Genomic DNA, 16028 nt, shown 5'->3' on the forward strand with positions numbered 1-16028 from the left:
GGTTGAAAGCAGCCGCGAGCGTCAACGTCAGGACAAAGACCGTTGTACCTGGGGTACGTACCTTTATAATATTATGTAAGCTGCTACTTGAGCCTAGCGCGACCCGCTCTCCCGCAAGTGAAGCGGCTAGTGGGGTCTTTGATGACAAGTACCCTTGTACCTCTTTCAGTGAAGGTTGACTCTGGTGCTGGTGAAGGCGCCTGTGTTCAAGTTTCTCTGAGGTGGGTTTGTCCCAAACTTGGAGTCTCAAAGGTACAGAACTCGGCTGTCTACGGGCGCGTTCTCGTTCGTATCCAGTGAGTTTTCTGGCACAAAGAAAGGAGTTGGCTTGCTGCCAGGAGTGGTTCTTTTTGGGAACAAGTTGGTGGCTGATTAGGAGGAAAAGCTACCTCTAACTACGGGACGCACCAAAAAATCCAAGTATTGATACCTTCCCAGGGTGTGTGAAGAATAAAGAATGCAACGGACTTCCGGCGGTCATTTGGCCCGCGAGGATTGCATTTATTTTTCACAATCTGCTTCCCTAGAGGTACTTGGTAAATATGCGCACAGTTCCCAATCTCCAGGTTCTGGTTGGTGGTGACTGGTGACGCATTGCTCCAGGGCCTTCTTTCTCTGATAGCGACCTTCGCTATCCCTGATTGGCTGATCTCTGGCGCATCCCCCCTCAAAAGATCACTGGCAGTTCTTCGCCGCCCTTGGACAACTGAACCAAAATCCTTCCCGTCTTGCATCCATCATATCTTTTGCGCGCCGCCGTAATCATCTCAACAACAACAACGTTATCCAATCGAACAAACGGCACCAGCAACATCGCGAACCTTCGTCGCTTTTGCCTTTCTTTGAATCACCGACAAAGAACGACTGCCCTATCGTGGAACATATACGAAATATACCGATACCATTGTAATATTGAAATCGCAGCAACAGCTACTCGTCTTGGCTCTTGGATTCGAACAGAAAGATATACAAGATGACAATGTCCCCCGAGGAACAGGAGCTGATGGAGAGGATCGCCCGCGTGGCCGGCCAAATCAATCAGCACAAAAATCAACAAGCAGGCCTTGTTCCGCCGCAGAGCAGCCACACACCACCGCATCACCGTACGTCCGTGGAGTCTCGAAACAGCAACCGTGCTAGTATTGACGGTCTTGAAGACTCAGGTTATTCTGGAAGCTGGCGTCATCAAAGAGGAGGCTACCCATACCCAACCCGCGCCCATTACACCAAGCCTGTCCACCGTCACAGGACTTTGGTGCTGAATGGCGCGTCTCAACAACAAGGTAAAGCCGGTCAGCCCAGCTCGGGCGCCACGTCGGACTCGTCCACGTCGTCCTGGGTAGCAAAGAACGACCGTCACCTTCAACTCATCAACTCGTCCATCTATCACAAGGGAGCCCAGGCTCGCACTCGGGCCATCGAGCAAACCCTGCGCCAGAAGCAACAGCAGAGAGATGATCTGGAACGGACCAAGTTGATCAACCATCTACACCGTGCTGGCAATCGCTCGGCAGCGGTACCAAACCAGTATGAACTAACCGTGCAGGGTATACGTTTTGCCGTTACGAAGAACGGAAGCAAACTCGTCAAGATTCCCGGTGCGTCGAAAACGCGGTCGCAAGCGCTGGCTGTGCCCAATACTCACCGTTTCACAGGCGATCTCAACTCGGGTCCGACCCCAAAAATGGCCATCGTAGGCGGTGTCAAGTTCTACCGCAGTAAGAACGGGAACTTGTACCGCCATGGAATTGTTAAAGCGCAGCGGTATGTGGCCCGGTCCCCTTTGAATCATCCGCTAACTCTAGCTTGTGCTAGGCAATCCGGCGCCGTTAAGAAGGTCAACGTGCCTTGCCGCAACTTCTCCATGACCGGTAACTCCAATTTTCCAGATTTCGGAACTTCAACCGACACCACGTCGAAACGACTGGGTCTGGTAAGTCCAAAGGATGTTTATACTGACATACACCCGCAGGTTCATGCACCAAAGGCCCCCGGTGCCGATACATCCACGACCCGGCCAAGGTTGCCGTTTGCAAGGACTTTCTCCAACAAGGGGAATGCATTAACGGTGACTCTTGCGATCTTTCGCACGAACTCTCCGCTGAACGCACCCCCACGTGCTTGCACTTCATTAGGGACAGTTGCACAAAACCTGACTGCAAATTCACTCACGCAAAAGTGTCTCCAGCTGCCCCGGTCTGCCGAGAGTTTGGCCTCTACGGCTACTGCGAGAAGGGTGCCAGCTGCACTGACCGCCATGTTTTCGAATGTCCCGACTTCAGCAACACTGGCGTGTGTAATACCCAGGGTTGTAAACTGCCGCACCGGGAGAGGGCGAGCGTATTGCGTAGGGCCAATGCCCGCGACGACGCGGAGATGGAGGATCTATCCAGCGAAGATGAATCAGTCGATAGCGATGATGTCGACTCGGACGAGGTTGACGAGTTTGTTGGCCAGGACGACGATCCTGACTTGGATTTCGCCGAGCAAAAGGACTTCATTCAGTTTTGATTGGTGCGGTCCTGGCTCATCTGTTTTGGTCCTTGGTTTTTCCTAAGCCTTGCCGGCTTATTGATACCCTTTGATGTTTCTGTTTTTCTGTTGCGCAACCCGCTACATTTTCCGGGTTGGCAGTGGGTAGAGGAGGATAAGAAGAGTAAAAAAAAGGAGGGAAGAGAAAAGCAAAAGAAACAAGAGAAAAGAAATTTCCAAAGGTTGGGGGGTTTTCACTTCGAAGAACAATCTAGACTACGCACTTGTTAGAGTATAGATAATGGACAGCAAGATCGCACATGATATCGGACTGTGATTCAAGAATGATCCCGACGTAAGCTCTGAGCAGGTACCGCGAAATGTTATCCTGATCGTCCAATGGCTGATGAGAGTTAGTCTGCCGAAAGCTTAATAGCCACACCATTACTCCCTTTCCTTCTTCATCCGGGGCCGGAGTATCATAGATTACCCCGCATTCGCAACCTTACCCCCATGCTCTCCGCATGAATATTTGTATACTTTCGCCGCTGAATAACAAGAGTGTAACGATGCCTTTTTTCTGGGCTTCCAAATCATTATCTCGAGGTAACTCGCCGCTTACTTAATGTACACGTATATAGATCAGCACCTGCAGATATCCCACTCTCCACCATGGAACTAGTCTCATGATCTTTCTATACTGTGTAGGTTCCACCTACTCTTCCGCACTACATATTTCACGCCTCAAAAGTGATCTCTGTAATTGTTTAGTAAGGACTAAGGAGCACTGGGTCTAGGCTACGTCGTACTACATACACACAGTCCAAGCACTGTCATACACATCCCACATTCTCGGAATTCCAACGAGAACCACTCATATTGTCAGACGTATATGAGACGCTTGCATCGAACACTGTAACGTAGATCTAAGGCCAGCGGCCGCCGTGCGGTTCGGTTGAGCAAACCCGGTACCGAACTGTCCAAGGCCGACAAAGGGGTTTTCGAATGAGGGGTAGGAATTGATAATTGTCGGCTCATGTTGTATTGGTGATATATATATATAGAGTGATGGAGACAAATACCTTGGCTGCTGGTCTGACTTCTGCTTTGAGGTTGGCGATCTAATACACCCTTTGACAAAAACAAACACATCGCAATAAGTACACACCACTCAGCAGACATGGCGACAACTACGAACGGGCACATAAACGGAGATGACCCCAAAACAAAGTTCACACTTAAAGACTCACCGGTGGAAAATCTTAGGCCGTTGAGGGTGGTCGTCATTGGCGCAGGGTATAGTGGGATTGGGGCGGCGATTAGGTGAGCAGTCTACGCTTCATCCCATTGAAAGATAATTGCATGACCGAATAGATACACTGACAAATATGGATGTGCTGTGAAGGATACCAGAGAAGCTCCGAAACGTCGAGCTAGTGGTTTATGAAAAATACGAAGGCATTGGAGGAACATGGTAAGTTCCACGCTTTCCTCATGGACTCCCGTCCTCAGGGCAGTCACCAGGCAACAAGAAGATACTAATACTGCGAGAAACAAACAGGTGGGTGAACACATATCCAGGTATGGACGACCTCGTCATGATCCCCCCAAACAGCAGCAGGAAACCAAGCGAATGATGAACTAACCGATAGTAAACGAATAAAAAAGGCGTCGCCTGCGACATCCCCTCCCATTCCTACCAATTCTCCTTCGCTCCCAACCCGAACTGGTCCAACCTCTACGCGCCGGGCCACGAGATCCAGAAATACCTGCAAGACGTGGCCGAGAGATTCGGAGCGACGAGGTTCATCAAGTTATCGCATAAAGTGGAGGAATGCGTCTGGGATGATGGGGAGAAGAAATGGTCAGTCAGGACTGTTCTCCTCCGAGCCGAATAATCATGCTGACAGACAGCGACCGGAAAGGCAAATCAAAGTCAAGAACCTGGTTACCGGAGAGGTGTTTACCGATTCGGCACACGTGCTCATTACTGCCCGGGGCCAGCTTAGCGAGCCGCGATGGCCGGATATTCCGGGGATTGATAAGTTTGAGGGGAAGAAGATGCATTCGGGGGCTTGGGATAAGAGGTGAGGAATCGTCTGAGTGACATTTTGGAGGCAGTATTGAAAAAGGTACCGTGCTGACTGAAGACACAGTTACGACTTGCGCAACAAGAAGATCGCTGTTGTTGGTAACGGTTCCAGTGCCATTCAGATCGTCCCAAAGCTCCAGGAGCTCGAAGGAACGACGCTCTCATGTTTCATACGATCACCAGTCTGGATCTCGTCAGCTTTTGGGGATGGCACCATGAAAGACCTAGGACTAGATCCCAAAGTAACCGAGTGTAAGTTGTCATCTTGTCTGAACCACAACCCCATCAGCGAACAACAGAAACTAACAACCCACAACACCACAGTCACCGAAGAACAAAAAGCCCTCTTCCGCTCTGACCCCTCCGCCCTCCTCAAATTCCGCAAAGCCTTCGAAGACTTCGGCACCTCCCTCCACAACTCGACGATAGCGGGCCACCCGATGAACATCGAGAGCCAAGCCTTCTTCAAGGCAGACATGGAATCCAAGCTCTCCGGGCGTCCCGACCTGCTCGCCAAGATCATCCCAGCCTTCGCCCCCGGCTGCCGGCGCCTCACACCGGGGAAAGGCTACCTCAAAGCCCTCCAACAACCCAACGTCACAACAATCCACGATCCCATCTCGCACATCACCACCACCAGTATCGCGCTCACCACAGAAAAACAAATCGACGCGGACGTGATCGTCTTCGCCACCGGCTTCCAAGCCTGCACATCCCCTCCCTTCCCCATCATCGGCCGCGCCGGCCTCACCCTCGCCTCGCGCTGGTCCCAACACCCAGACTCCTACCTCGGCGTGGCCGTCGACGGGTTCCCCAACTACCTGATGCTGTTCGGCCCCAACACGACCATCGGGTTCGGCAGCCTGAACCGGATCCTGGAGGCGCAGGTGGACTACGTCGTCTCGGTAATCCGCAAACTACAAAAAGAGGATTACGCGTCCATGGAGCCGAAGCCGGAGCGAGTGCGGGACTTTGTGGCCTTTGTGGATGCCTACTTTAAGGATACGGTGTACCTGGATAAGTGCAAGAGTTGGTATCGGAGTGAGGGTGGAGTGGGGGATAGGATTGTGGCGCTGTGGCCCGGGTCGACGCAGCATGCTGTTGAGGCGCTGAGGAGTCCGAGGTGGGAGGATTGGGTTTATGAGAGCGCAGACAGCAGTGGGAATGGGTTGAGGTGGTTGGGGAATGGATGGAGTTGGACGCAGATGGAGGGCGATCCGAGTTGGTATCTGAATCCGGAGGAGATTGAGTTTCCGTGGGAGGGGAAGCCGGAGGAGAATCCGAAGTATAAGTCGAGGCCGTGGTCGCATTGAGGGCGCTGGTGGTTGTAGGAATTGTCTAGTTGAGGATAGTCAGCTAAGGGTTATCATCACTTACCTTCGGCCTGTAGCAACCTTGCAGTCTACCCCAAGTATATCCAACAGGCACAAGATCAAGGCCGTCAGAGAGACAGAGTAAAATGATTAGTATAGTGATTAACATTGTTGTCTGTATTGGATAGCTGTAAGTGGTCATCTTCGGCCGCCTTTGCCGATAGACTGACATGAGTAATTTCAAGTAAAGGCACCGTAACGTGATACACAAACCGCTGCATGAACTCCTTAAGCGCCTGCCTTGAATGTCCTTCCACTCGCTGTCTTCTTCTCCTTAGGTTCTTCAGTATCGGGCCTGGCTCTCCGGAGAACCTGGAGGAAGTCGGCGGTGCGTTTCCGCATACGCGAGTGGATATAAGCCTGGGACGAGATGTCAGAAGGAGATCTCTGCCCATCACATTTCCCAATGCACTTACCTTGGAGGCCTTGATGTGATAGTGGAAGTAGTCACGGAAGGTCTGGATATGGGAGATAACATCGGGCATCCGCTGAGGAGTGAGATGGCGAGGGAACAGGACTGTTTCTGTTAGTCAAGCCCACACACGGCTTATCTTGTTGGGCAACATACCAAACGTGACATAACCAATCTCGCCTGTACCGGTATTCTTGACCCCAGGAACATTCTGCAGCTCGAGAGGAGGATCGTTACGGAACAGCACCTGAGGGGCGTTCTGGATCGCTCTGCGCCGGGCATCGACGAATTCCTGGATGAAGACCTTGCCGAATACTCTGTCCGTTTCTTCCCTAAAGATGGTGCTGAATATGACGGTCACACGGTCGTGGCTGGCCTTGACGTAGATGGCCTCCTCTTCTCGGTACTGAATAGCCTTGACCTCTTCACCCTCACGGACACCCTGTGGCGCCTCCTCGGATGTGAACTTGGATGCCTCCTCCTTCAGGGCGTAGTGTTCCTGGTAGGCCTGCTCGAAAGGCGCAGCCATGGCATTGCGCTTCAACAAGGCAATCTTCATGACAAGGGCATCGCGGGCCTCCTGTTCGGCGGGGAGGTTCTCGAGGTCGACCTGGATGGAAAAGTCATAGCCGGGCTCGGGAGGGACAACGAGATCGCCATATTCGCGGTTGAGGACCTGCTCAGCGCCGTAGCGAACGAGATCCGGGAAGCATCGAATTTGGAGAGAGACGAGGATCTTGGTCTTGGATTCGGGGGTGGAGATGTGGAAGACGACGCCGTCAAAGTCGGAGACAGTCTGGTCGATGTTGACGGGGGAAGCTCTGGAATGCGCGGTGACGGCGGCGGTAGCGTCAGTGCAAGTTCAGGGGCGGACAGGCGCACTGCGCGTTCGGGCTGGAAACTTGGTAAACATACCCAGGAGCGAAACGCTCGGTGAGCACCGCCTGGATCAGGACGTTCTGGTAGTCGAGCAGCAACATGGTGACTGCAATTCCTCGTGTATATATCCGGCGCCGTCGAGTTGTTGAAGCCGGGTCGGGTCAGTTGCGTTGGTTCAAGTGTCGGGGGTGGGGCCGTGATAGGTAGGTAGCTATTAGAGCGGTCACCTCAGCACGGGCGGGCAGTGCTACAGAGCAATGGAAGCAGCAGCAGCTGGAGGTCGGCCAACAAGGTCAGGTCCTCGCTTCGGGGCATGGAAGGCTGGCTGACGTTGCTGGCTCCAGGCTTCAGCACTTTGGCTCCACTCTGGCGCCGGGAGACATGCCGCCAAGCCTGGAAATTGCCCCGCAGAACCCGTCCAGGCCGTCGACTGGGCAGGCAGTGGCTGATGGAAACGACCCAAGTTCTTATCTTATCGCTTGCCGGCGGGCAACGCCAAAAAAAAGTTCAGGGACGGCAACCCACTGCGCAGCGGCGACACGATTGTGATAGTGGACATTGAATCGCGAGAGACCTTGCGCATGTTATTTTGGAGCAGCATCTTGTATTAGTGGCTGTCCAATTGTCGCAAATATGGTCAAATCATACCTGTAAGTTCCGCGATCCTCCCATTCTTTGTCTCGCCTGATGACATCTCTAATACACACGGATACAACAGCAAGTTCGAGCCCTCCAAGTCCTTCGGCGTCGTCGCAACCAGCTCCTCGAATCTCGTCTGGACTTCCTCCAAAGACAAGTCTGGCACCGGCGCCGGCCAGGCCGTTGTCGCCGCCAACAATGAGGTTCTAACCTGGGATATCAAGAAGGGCGAGCTCCTCAACCGCTGGAAGGACGAGAACTGCAAGGCCCAGGTCACCGCCATCGCCCAGAGCAAGACCGATCCCGACGTATTCGCTGTCGGCTACGAAGACGGCAGCATCAGGCTGTGGGATAGCAAGATCTCCACCACCATCGTCAGCTTCAATGGACACAAGTCGGCAATCACGATACTGGCCTTCGACAAATCGGGAGTGCGCCTGGTCAGTGGCGCAAAGGATACAGATGTAATCGTATGGGATTTGGTCGCCGAAGTCGGCCAGTACAAGCTACGGGGACACAAGGATCAGATCACAGGACTGCGATTTATCGAGCCCGAGCCGCAAATACCCGAGGGCGGCGACGACGAAGAGCAGGCCATGGTCCTGGACAATGAAGCGACAGAAGGATTCCTCTTGACGACCGGCAAGGATGCGCTCATCAAACTCTGGGATCTGTCATCACGGCATTGTATCGAGACCCATGTGGCGCAGAACAGCGGCGAGTGCTGGGCGCTCGGTGTTTCACCTGACCTGAGCGGATGCGTCACAGCTGGTAACGACGGCGAAATGAGGGTATGGGCTTTGGATGTAGCAGGACTCGCTTCTTCAGCACGCAAGGTCGATCTCTCGCAAGCAATCAACTTCCTCCACGATCGCGGCACACTACATCGTTCGAGCAAAGAAAGGGCCGCCGAGGTCATCTTCCACCCCCGTCGCGACTATTTTGCGGTACATGGCGTCGAGAAGTCTGTCGAGATTTGGAGGATACGAAATGAGGCCGAAATCAAGAAGAGCTTGGCAAGGAAGCGCAGAAGAAGAAGGGAGCTGGCTGCGAAGAAGGGCAAGAAGGAGGCGGAGGCGGAAGAGGAGGACGACAAGGCCGACGATATCTCAAAAGCAGACATCTCCGACGTCTTCGTGCAGCACGTTATCGTTCGTACAACAGGCAAGGTTCGGTCGGTCGCCTGGGCCCTTAGTCAAGGAACCAAGGATCTCCAGCTCCTTGTTGGGGGCACCAACAACCTGCTCGAGACATATACGATTGTTGGAAAGGATAAGCTCAAGTCCAAGGGTGATGCGCCAGACTACAACAAGGCGCTTGCGGTAGAGCTTCCCGGACACCGAACAGACATTCGTGCCCTCTCCATCAGCTCAGACGACAAGATGCTGGCTTCGGCAGCAAACGGCTCCCTCAAGATCTGGAACATCAAGACCAACACATGCATCCGGACATTCGAGTGTGGCTACGCTCTCTGTTGTTCCTTTTTGCCTGGCGACAAGGTGGTTGTGGTTGGAACCAAGGAGGGCGAGCTTCAGCTTTACGATGTGGCTTCGGCATCTCTATTAGAGAGCGTCAACGCCCACGAGGGCCATGCCATCTGGTCACTACAGGTTCACCCAGACGGCAAGTCCGTTGTCTCTGGTGGTGCTGACAAGACAGCCAAGTTCTGGGACTTCAAGATCGTTCAGGAACAGGTTCTTGGCACGTCAAGGACAACCCCCAAGCTCAAGCTTGTCCAGTCCAAGATTCTCAAGGTATCAGACGATATTCTGAGTCTCAGGTTCTCCCCCGACGCGAAGCTGCTTGCTGTTGCTCTTCTCGACAGCACTGTCAAGGTCTTCTTCGTCGACTCCCTCAAGCTTTACCTCAATCTTTACGGTCACAAGCTGCCCGTCCTCAGCATGGACATCTCCTACGACAACAAGCTTATTGTCACAAGTTCCGCCGACAAGAACATCAGAATCTGGGGTCTCGACTTCGGTGACTGCCACAAGGCCCTCTTCGGTCATCAGGACTCCATCCTCCAAGTCGCTTTCGTTCCTCACAACTCGGACGGCAACGGCCACCACTTCTTCAGTGCCAGCAAGGACCGCACCATCAAGTACTGGGATGCCGACAAGTTCGAGCAGATCCAGAGGATCGACGGCCACCACGGCGAGATCTGGGCCATCGCCGTCGCTCACAGCGGCCAGTTCCTCATCAGCGCCAGTCACGACAAGAGCATCCGCGTATGGGAGGAGACCGACGAACAGATCTTCCTCGAGGAAGAGCGCGAGAAGGAGATCGAAGAGCTGTACGAGAGCACACTCACCACCTCTCTCGAGCAAGATCCCGACGCCGAGGACGAGAACCGCGAAGTCGGCGCCGCGTCCAAGCAGACGGTCGAGACGCTCATGGCGGGTGAGCGCATCGCCGAGGCGCTCGAGCTCGGCATGGCCGACCTCAACGCCATCAAGGAGTGGGAGGAGGCCAAGCAGCAGAACCCCAACGTGGCGCCGCCGCAGCGCAACGTGCTCTTCATGGCGCTCGGCAACATCAGCGCTGAGCAGCACGTCATGAACGTGCTGCAGAAGATCAAGGCGTCTGCGTTGCACGACGCCCTCTTGGTCCTCCCTTTCGCCACCGTCCCCATGCTCTTCACCTTCCTCAACATCTTTGCCATGCGCTCCATGAACATTCCGCTTACTTGTAGGATTCTGTTCTTCATGCTCAAGACCCACCACAAGCAGATCGTGGCGAGCAAGACGATGCGCGCCATGTTGGATGGCATCCGCACCAACTTGCGTGGTGCGCTCAAGCGCCAGAAGGACGAGATGGGATACAATATTGCGGCGCTCAAGGTCGTGGGCATGCAGTTGCAGCATAAGAGCGTGAAGGATTATGTTGATGAGAAGTGGGAGGAGGAGAATGAGGAGAACAAGGCGGTTAAGAAGCGTGCTTTCGTGCATGTTTCTTAATTGTCTGGTGGATGGGGTTGGTGGCGAGAGCAAAAGCCAACATGATAGGTGATGGAAAGGTGGAGGAAGAAGGGTAGTAGAAGTAAGAGGAGTAGAAGGGCTCAAGGGGAGCACAAATCTGTGCAGCACATACATAACATACATACGGTGTCTGACATAGAGGAGAGGCAATGGTGGATGGTTGTTGATACCGTTCCTCTCAAGTGGTAAATAGGGCAACGTTTCTTATTTTGGAGTTGGAATCTAGTTTAAAACGGCATTGCATATTTCTTTCTTTCCTTTGATGTTCCGAGTCCCATGTCTTTGCCTGTGTCCATCAACGGAAGTCCTTCTTCACCTCAGCTTCCGGAGTAGAAATGCGTGACATGGATGTCTTTAGACGGGGTCGTCTTTGTAGTGCCGCAACCTGATTACCCACCACCCGTCATCCATCGTCCATCTTTCCCTTCATCTTCCCCCCCATTCACATTCCATCTTCCACATCCCATCCTCCCAACCTCCAGCCTTTCACCTTCTCATCCTTTGATCCTCCCATCCCCAACATACCCTCTCATCCTTCAAAACCCAACCTCCCATCTTCCCATCTTCCCATCTCCCATCTCCCTCCCCTTCCACATCGCCTCCCTCCCCTGTTCCCCCTCCCCTTCACCCCTCAATGTCAAGTGTCAGCCCAACCAACTCATCCCCTACATAACACAACACCTAACTTCAACCCCTGGATCCCCCCCGCTCGGTCCACCACCAAGCTTCACCCCCTTCTTAATCTTCGTAACCATCCTGACCTGGTTCCGATCATACACCCCTCTTAAATCACACTCCGGACACGGCTCGGCGCGGGCGATGTAAGCCGGGGGAGCGGGCTTGGCTACTAGCTGCTGGTGGTGGGGGCAGTTATGCTGGATTTGGTGGTAGGGGTAGGTCGGGAGGTTGATGTGGCAGGTGTTGTGGCCTTGGATTTGGAGTTGGCCTTGGCCTTGGGCTTGGATGGAAGGGGTGAGGGTCGGGGAGAAGGGAGGGGAGAAGGGAGAGGTGTGGTTGGGGGTGTAGTGGTTGGGGTGGGGATGTTGCTGGTAAGGGCAGAGGGGTTGGTGGCAGAGGCCGTCGGGGGATTGGTGGTGGTCGTAGAGGTAGTTGTTGTGGGTGTGGGTGTTGTTGAAAGAGAAAGAGGGACAGGTGGTGAAGCCGGCTCCTGGGAAGCAAGGAGTGGTGATGCGCATCCAGCGGTGCTTGCAGTGGGTGTCTTTGTAGAGGGTTGTTTGGCACATTTTGTATTGTTTCTCGTTGGTGGGGTGCTGCTGGTATAAAGAAGGTTGTGATGTTCAAGTTCTACTTCCGCCTCCCGAAGGGTGTGAGATGCGGTGGTATAAAGATTGTATGGTGAGGGGCAGTTGACTGGCTGGGTGGCGGTTGTGACGCCTTGCTATTAAGTTCTTTTCTGCTTTGCTTCTTAGGGAAGGCGCGATGGCGGTTGAGCAGAGTTGACTTTGACGGTTCGCGGTCGAGGACCTGCTTGACTAGGCGCCGCGAGATTCGAATGTTAGCGAGGAAGCGTTGAGAATGACTACTTGTAGTTGATTTGAAGATCGAGCGGGTGAAATTATTTTCCTGCGAAGGAGGGGGTGACTCTGGTTTGTGTGGGTGAACTATGCCAATGATCCGACGGAAAGGGCAGTCACTCACGAATTTCTCTGTGGCCTCGACTCGTGGATCATGGATATCGCGAGGATTGCGATGAGTTTAGTCATGTCGTCCAATGTCACAGGATACAAACGCGACAGCCAGTGTTTGGGACCGAGTGGTGGAATCGAACCCCAAACAAAATCAACTTGATCCATGTTGAGATCTTGGATAATCAGACGCTTACAGGCCCTCCGGCTGAGTGTGGGATTATGTTTCTAACAGTTCTTCACCCAGTCTTTGTTTATATTCCTATCAGAGTTGGAGGCGAGGAAGGGACGGATCGATGGAAACGACCAATTGTATATATTTGTGTTTTGGTTGGAGTTAACTACCTAATAATCCGGTTAATCCAAAATAAGGTACTCTTGATTGCATTTTCCGTCCCTCTACATCGTTAATTCATCAACCAATCGGTTCGTCATGCCTTGAGATTTACGCTGCTTGTTCCGGGTCTCTTCTCCCATTTTGTGGCCTTTATCCAACGGATGAATACCATGCTGTCGTTCCGTCTTGGCCCAGGCAGCTGTACCCATCATGACTCCTCTTCTGAAGCAGGGGAAGTAGGTGTCGACACTGGGGATGTGCTCTGGGACCGGCCTCTTTTTGTAGAATCCATATCTGCACTTCCGTCCTGCTGTGGCTTTTCATGGGTCTCATTTGAGACGTTGTTACCGTCCTCTTTGTCAGCTTCCTCGCTGGCGGAGATGTCTGCAGATGAGTGGTGTACCTGCTCCTCATCATGCTCCTCCTGATCCTGAGCCATCTCTTGGTCCACATCCTGGTCCATCTCCTGGTCTTGCTCCTGGTCCTGCTCCTGGTCCTGATCCTGGTCTTGATCCTGGCCCATCTCCTGGTCCTGCTCTTCCGATGCTGCTCCAGCCTCCGGAGATGATACCGACTCGGCAGGCCGCTTGTCAGCCGACTGTTCCTGGCCCTGGCTGTCCTGCACCGTATTCCTGGCCTCTTGCTCGGCCAATAACTGACCGGCTGGTGACGCTTCATCTGACTCGGATTGCGGTTCTTGTGCGTCCGATGGCTGTCCCGCAGGCTGTTGTCTCGGAGGAGTCACCGGAGGATTCGGGGCTGGACCGGAAGCCGCCGCCTGAGGCGGTTGGGTGCTGCCATTGACGCTTACAGGACCGGGGACAGGCTGAGGGGGAGCTGGTCCGGGCGGCCTAAAGTCTCTCGGCCCTGGAAATGGTGGCACTGGCACCATTCCCGGTGCTGGACCGGGAACTTGCCCCGGTCCGCCCGGTGCAAACGGGGGAGGTTGAGGCGGAAGGTTGGGAGGAGGCGCAGCAGGCTGCGCGTATGGAGGCGCCTGGGGTGTTGCATAATAGGGCGTGAATTGAGGAAACTGAACTATCATTGGCACCTGGAACTGTGGACCATATGTATATGGTGCCGGGTGGGCTCCCGGGTATGGCTGTGGCGGAGGTCCTCCTTGGTATGGTGCACCTTGATGAGGTGGGTATACTGGGCCTCCTGGGCCAGGTTGGGGATATGGCGGGTAGCCGGGGTGGCCCTGAGGAGGACCTGGCATATGGGGGGCTTGGTGCGGAGGACCATAGTGAGGGGGAGGAGGAGGAGGAGGAGGCTGGCCATAGCCATGCTGAGGATTGAATGGGGGCGGTCCCGGCTGATAAGGGTATCCTGGGGGCGGTTGATGATGAGCCACTTGCGGAGGATACGTAGGTTGTAACTGATGATACTGCGGCGGGATTTGGTTAGGCTTAGGCTGATAGGGGTTGAAAAATGGAGGGTGAGGCTGAGGCTGTGGAGGCTGAGGCGGTTGAGAGTAAGACGGCTCTCTAGGAGGACGAGGAGCATAGGGATGATGGTTCACCGTCCATTGGGCAGGAGGTCTGTCGAGTTGCTGACCAGGTTGTACAACGACAGGTGTGCGTGGCCCTGTCGGCGGCACCTGGGCAACGGGCGGTCTTGGAGCAGCCTGCGAGTTCACATTCGCCCCAGTGTGCGTGGAAGAAGCGGAAGAAATTGAGATAGCACGAGCAGGAGTATTCCTGGCGGCTCCGTCACGGTTCCCTTGCCCAGTCATGGTCACGCGTTGCTGAGATCCCCTCTGCTGTTGTGGTTGCTGTTGAGGTTGTGACTGTTCAGATCCTTCTCGAGATGCCGGTTGAGGTGCTTGCGGATTAACGATGAATTCAACACGGGCTCCCGGTCTTGGCTGATCGGAACCCGGGGAATCACCTGGAGCTGACTTGGGCAGCTCGATGCCTGTGCCCTCTAGGATTTTCTCGCGGGAATCCCACCAGCCTTGGATGGTTGGGATGGGAATCTTCCACCACTCGGAAGCCTCAACATAGGTAGGAGCACGATACCAGACCAGCTGTCCGTTGGCGTCGCGGGTCGCAGTTTGGGGGACGGGTTCCTGTTCGTGTGGCGGCTGGCCGATTCGACGACGAGGTGCCTTGCGTGGACGATAATCGGCAATTCGATGGTTCAGCAGGAATTGCAGAACCTCGATTTTGCGTTCCCTGGTATAAGAGCGTTCGACCCTTCTCACAGGCTTTGGGGCCGTCCAGGGACGTTCTGATATTGGTTTTGGAGCTGGGCCACGCTTCTTGGCCGGAACTCCTTTGGCGGTCAAGCGCACAACTGGGGGCGGCGGAGGTTTCCTGGGTGCCATAACCGCCGTTTTTATGTCGAAATTTAAGCAGTCTTCAAGGTGGCAAGACTGGTCATAGAGTGTGAAGAGAGCAGACCTGGTGCAGTACACCGACGCGTTGGCTCATGGTCGCCCGATCATAATCGTCGGTGGTCCGGTGGTGGTTTGGCTGCGTGCTTGCTTGTCCGGCGTTCTTACTGGTGGCGTGCAGACTACTCCAAAAGGAGTTAGACAGAGGAGATGGTGTCCAATCGACGGCTGAGCAAAGTGGGAACCAATTACGAATTTGCTTTGTCTCGCAGTTAGCTAGATGTGCGTCCACGGAGCCTGGGGCACGTACGCCTCACATTTAGTCAATTCAAAACAAACAGGTTGGTGAAGGTATCGATGAACAGTGTGAGAAGAGGTAGGTTAGCAAGCAGCTCGAGGCAAGTAATGGCTCTGCCCGTGTATGCAAACAGTTCGGCGAGCCTCTTTTCTGAGGCACTGAGGAGAATTGTCTCTGTGGGGAAAGGCGTGTGGAGACAACTTCATAGCGCAAATCTTGACTGGCTGAGCACGGGCAGCCACTTTCATGGAACACTGCAACTGCACTCATCAACATTCGGCAAAGCTCGAAAAAAGCTGAAGAGGTGCCCCGAGTTTCTATAATACACTCATGAATGAATATTTGTTACATCCGAATCTTTCATGTGTGAAGCTTTCATCGTAGCACGACGGATCCAAATTCAGCAACAATCGTACCGGAGTTGATAGCATGTCACTATAGTTGATACCTGATGAGAAGAGGCTTATTGATAACTGAGAAGAGGCTGAAGGGAACTTTGAGAGCAGATGACAGAGAAGGCGAAGATAATGGAGGCTTCATCACGTACTGCGCCTGCGAATGTTG

The 16028-nt window shown here is 53.9% G+C and overlaps 6 protein-coding genes across 6 annotated transcripts; 3 read left to right on the forward strand and 3 right to left on the reverse strand.

The window, feature by feature from the left end:
• The first annotated feature begins 721 nt into the window (after nucleotides 1-721).
• B0H65DRAFT_453527 (uncharacterized protein) lies at nucleotides 722-2804 on the forward strand. The gene is made up of 3 exons (XM_062826146.1): nucleotides 722-1764; nucleotides 1816-1871; nucleotides 1973-2804. The coding sequence occupies exons 1-3, from the start codon at nucleotides 974-976 to the stop codon at nucleotides 2509-2511; spliced, it is 1386 nt and encodes a 461-aa protein (XP_062687281.1). The 5' UTR covers nucleotides 722-973; the 3' UTR covers nucleotides 2512-2804.
• Nucleotides 2805-3375: 571 nt separating this feature from the next.
• On the forward strand, nucleotides 3376-6017 carry B0H65DRAFT_62627 (uncharacterized protein). The gene is made up of 7 exons (XM_062831177.1): nucleotides 3376-3795; nucleotides 3878-3946; nucleotides 4034-4053; nucleotides 4141-4336; nucleotides 4398-4559; nucleotides 4629-4816; nucleotides 4889-6017. The coding sequence occupies exons 1-7, from the start codon at nucleotides 3653-3655 to the stop codon at nucleotides 5875-5877; spliced, it is 1767 nt and encodes a 588-aa protein (XP_062687282.1). The 5' UTR covers nucleotides 3376-3652; the 3' UTR covers nucleotides 5878-6017.
• Nucleotides 6018-6026: 9 nt separating this feature from the next.
• Nucleotides 6027-7603, reverse strand: B0H65DRAFT_453535 (ARP2/3 complex 34 kDa subunit). The gene is made up of 4 exons (XM_062826147.1): nucleotides 7265-7603; nucleotides 6506-7170; nucleotides 6354-6454; nucleotides 6027-6297 (listed from the first exon to the last, which is right to left on the reverse strand). The coding sequence occupies exons 1-4, from the start codon at nucleotides 7327-7329 to the stop codon at nucleotides 6166-6168; spliced, it is 963 nt and encodes a 320-aa protein (XP_062687283.1). The 5' UTR covers nucleotides 7330-7603; the 3' UTR covers nucleotides 6027-6165.
• Nucleotides 7604-7728: 125 nt separating this feature from the next.
• On the forward strand, nucleotides 7729-11087 carry B0H65DRAFT_453537 (uncharacterized protein). The gene is made up of 2 exons (XM_062826148.1): nucleotides 7729-7878; nucleotides 7947-11087. Exons 1-2 carry the CDS (start codon nucleotides 7862-7864, stop codon nucleotides 10822-10824), a joined length of 2895 nt encoding a protein of 964 aa, XP_062687284.1. The 5' UTR covers nucleotides 7729-7861; the 3' UTR covers nucleotides 10825-11087.
• Nucleotides 11088-11257: 170 nt separating this feature from the next.
• Nucleotides 11258-12089, reverse strand: B0H65DRAFT_585518 (uncharacterized protein; the record flags this gene model as incomplete). Its single annotated transcript, XM_062830929.1, has 1 exon — nucleotides 11258-12089. The coding sequence occupies one exon, from the start codon at nucleotides 12087-12089 to the stop codon at nucleotides 11511-11513; it is 579 nt and encodes a 192-aa protein (XP_062687285.1). The 3' UTR covers nucleotides 11258-11510.
• A 699-nt stretch (nucleotides 12090-12788) lies between these two features.
• Nucleotides 12789-15461, reverse strand: B0H65DRAFT_62805 (uncharacterized protein). Its single transcript, XM_062831179.1, has one exon. The coding sequence runs from the start codon at nucleotides 15155-15157 to the stop codon at nucleotides 13037-13039; it is 2121 nt and encodes a 706-aa protein (XP_062687286.1). The 5' UTR covers nucleotides 15158-15461; the 3' UTR covers nucleotides 12789-13036.
• Nucleotides 15462-16028: the final 567 nt, after the last annotated feature.

Source organism: Neurospora tetraspora, assembly GCF_033439725.1.
Source record: "Neurospora tetraspora strain CBS 560.94 chromosome Unknown B0H65scaffold_1, whole genome shotgun sequence".
NCBI lineage: Eukaryota > Fungi > Ascomycota > Sordariomycetes > Sordariales > Sordariaceae > Neurospora > Neurospora tetraspora.

Bases quoted from the DNA above. Each gene is read 5' to 3' on its own strand.
- B0H65DRAFT_453527 (XM_062826146.1), top strand. From the start codon at position 974: ATGACAATGTCCCCCGAGGAACAGGAGCTGATGGAGAGGATCGCCCGC. The intron at 1,765-1,815 runs GTATGTGGCCCG...AGCTTGTGCTAG, and splicing joins GGAATTGTTAAAGCGCAGCG to GCAATCCGGCGCCGTTAAGA. The intron at 1,872-1,972 runs GTAACTCCAATT...ATACACCCGCAG, and splicing joins CCGCAACTTCTCCATGACCG to GTTCATGCACCAAAGGCCCC.
- B0H65DRAFT_62627 (XM_062831177.1), top strand. From the start codon at position 3,653: ATGGCGACAACTACGAACGGGCACATAAACGGAGATGACCCCAAAACA. The intron at 3,947-4,033 runs GTAAGTTCCACG...AGAAACAAACAG, and splicing joins GAAGGCATTGGAGGAACATG to GTGGGTGAACACATATCCAG. The intron at 4,337-4,397 runs GTCAGTCAGGAC...GCGACCGGAAAG, and splicing joins GATGATGGGGAGAAGAAATG to GCAAATCAAAGTCAAGAACC.
- B0H65DRAFT_453535 (XM_062826147.1), bottom strand. From the start codon at position 7,329: ATGTTGCTGCTCGACTACCAGAACGTCCTGATCCAGGCGGTGCTCACC. The intron at 7,171-7,264 runs GTATGTTTACCA...CGCGCATTCCAG, and splicing joins ACCGAGCGTTTCGCTCCTGG to AGCTTCCCCCGTCAACATCG. The intron at 6,455-6,505 runs GTATGTTGCCCA...TAACAGAAACAG, and splicing joins GATTGGTTATGTCACGTTTG to TCCTGTTCCCTCGCCATCTC.
- B0H65DRAFT_62805 (XM_062831179.1), bottom strand. From the start codon at position 15,157: ATGGCACCCAGGAAACCTCCGCCGCCCCCAGTTGTGCGCTTGACCGCC.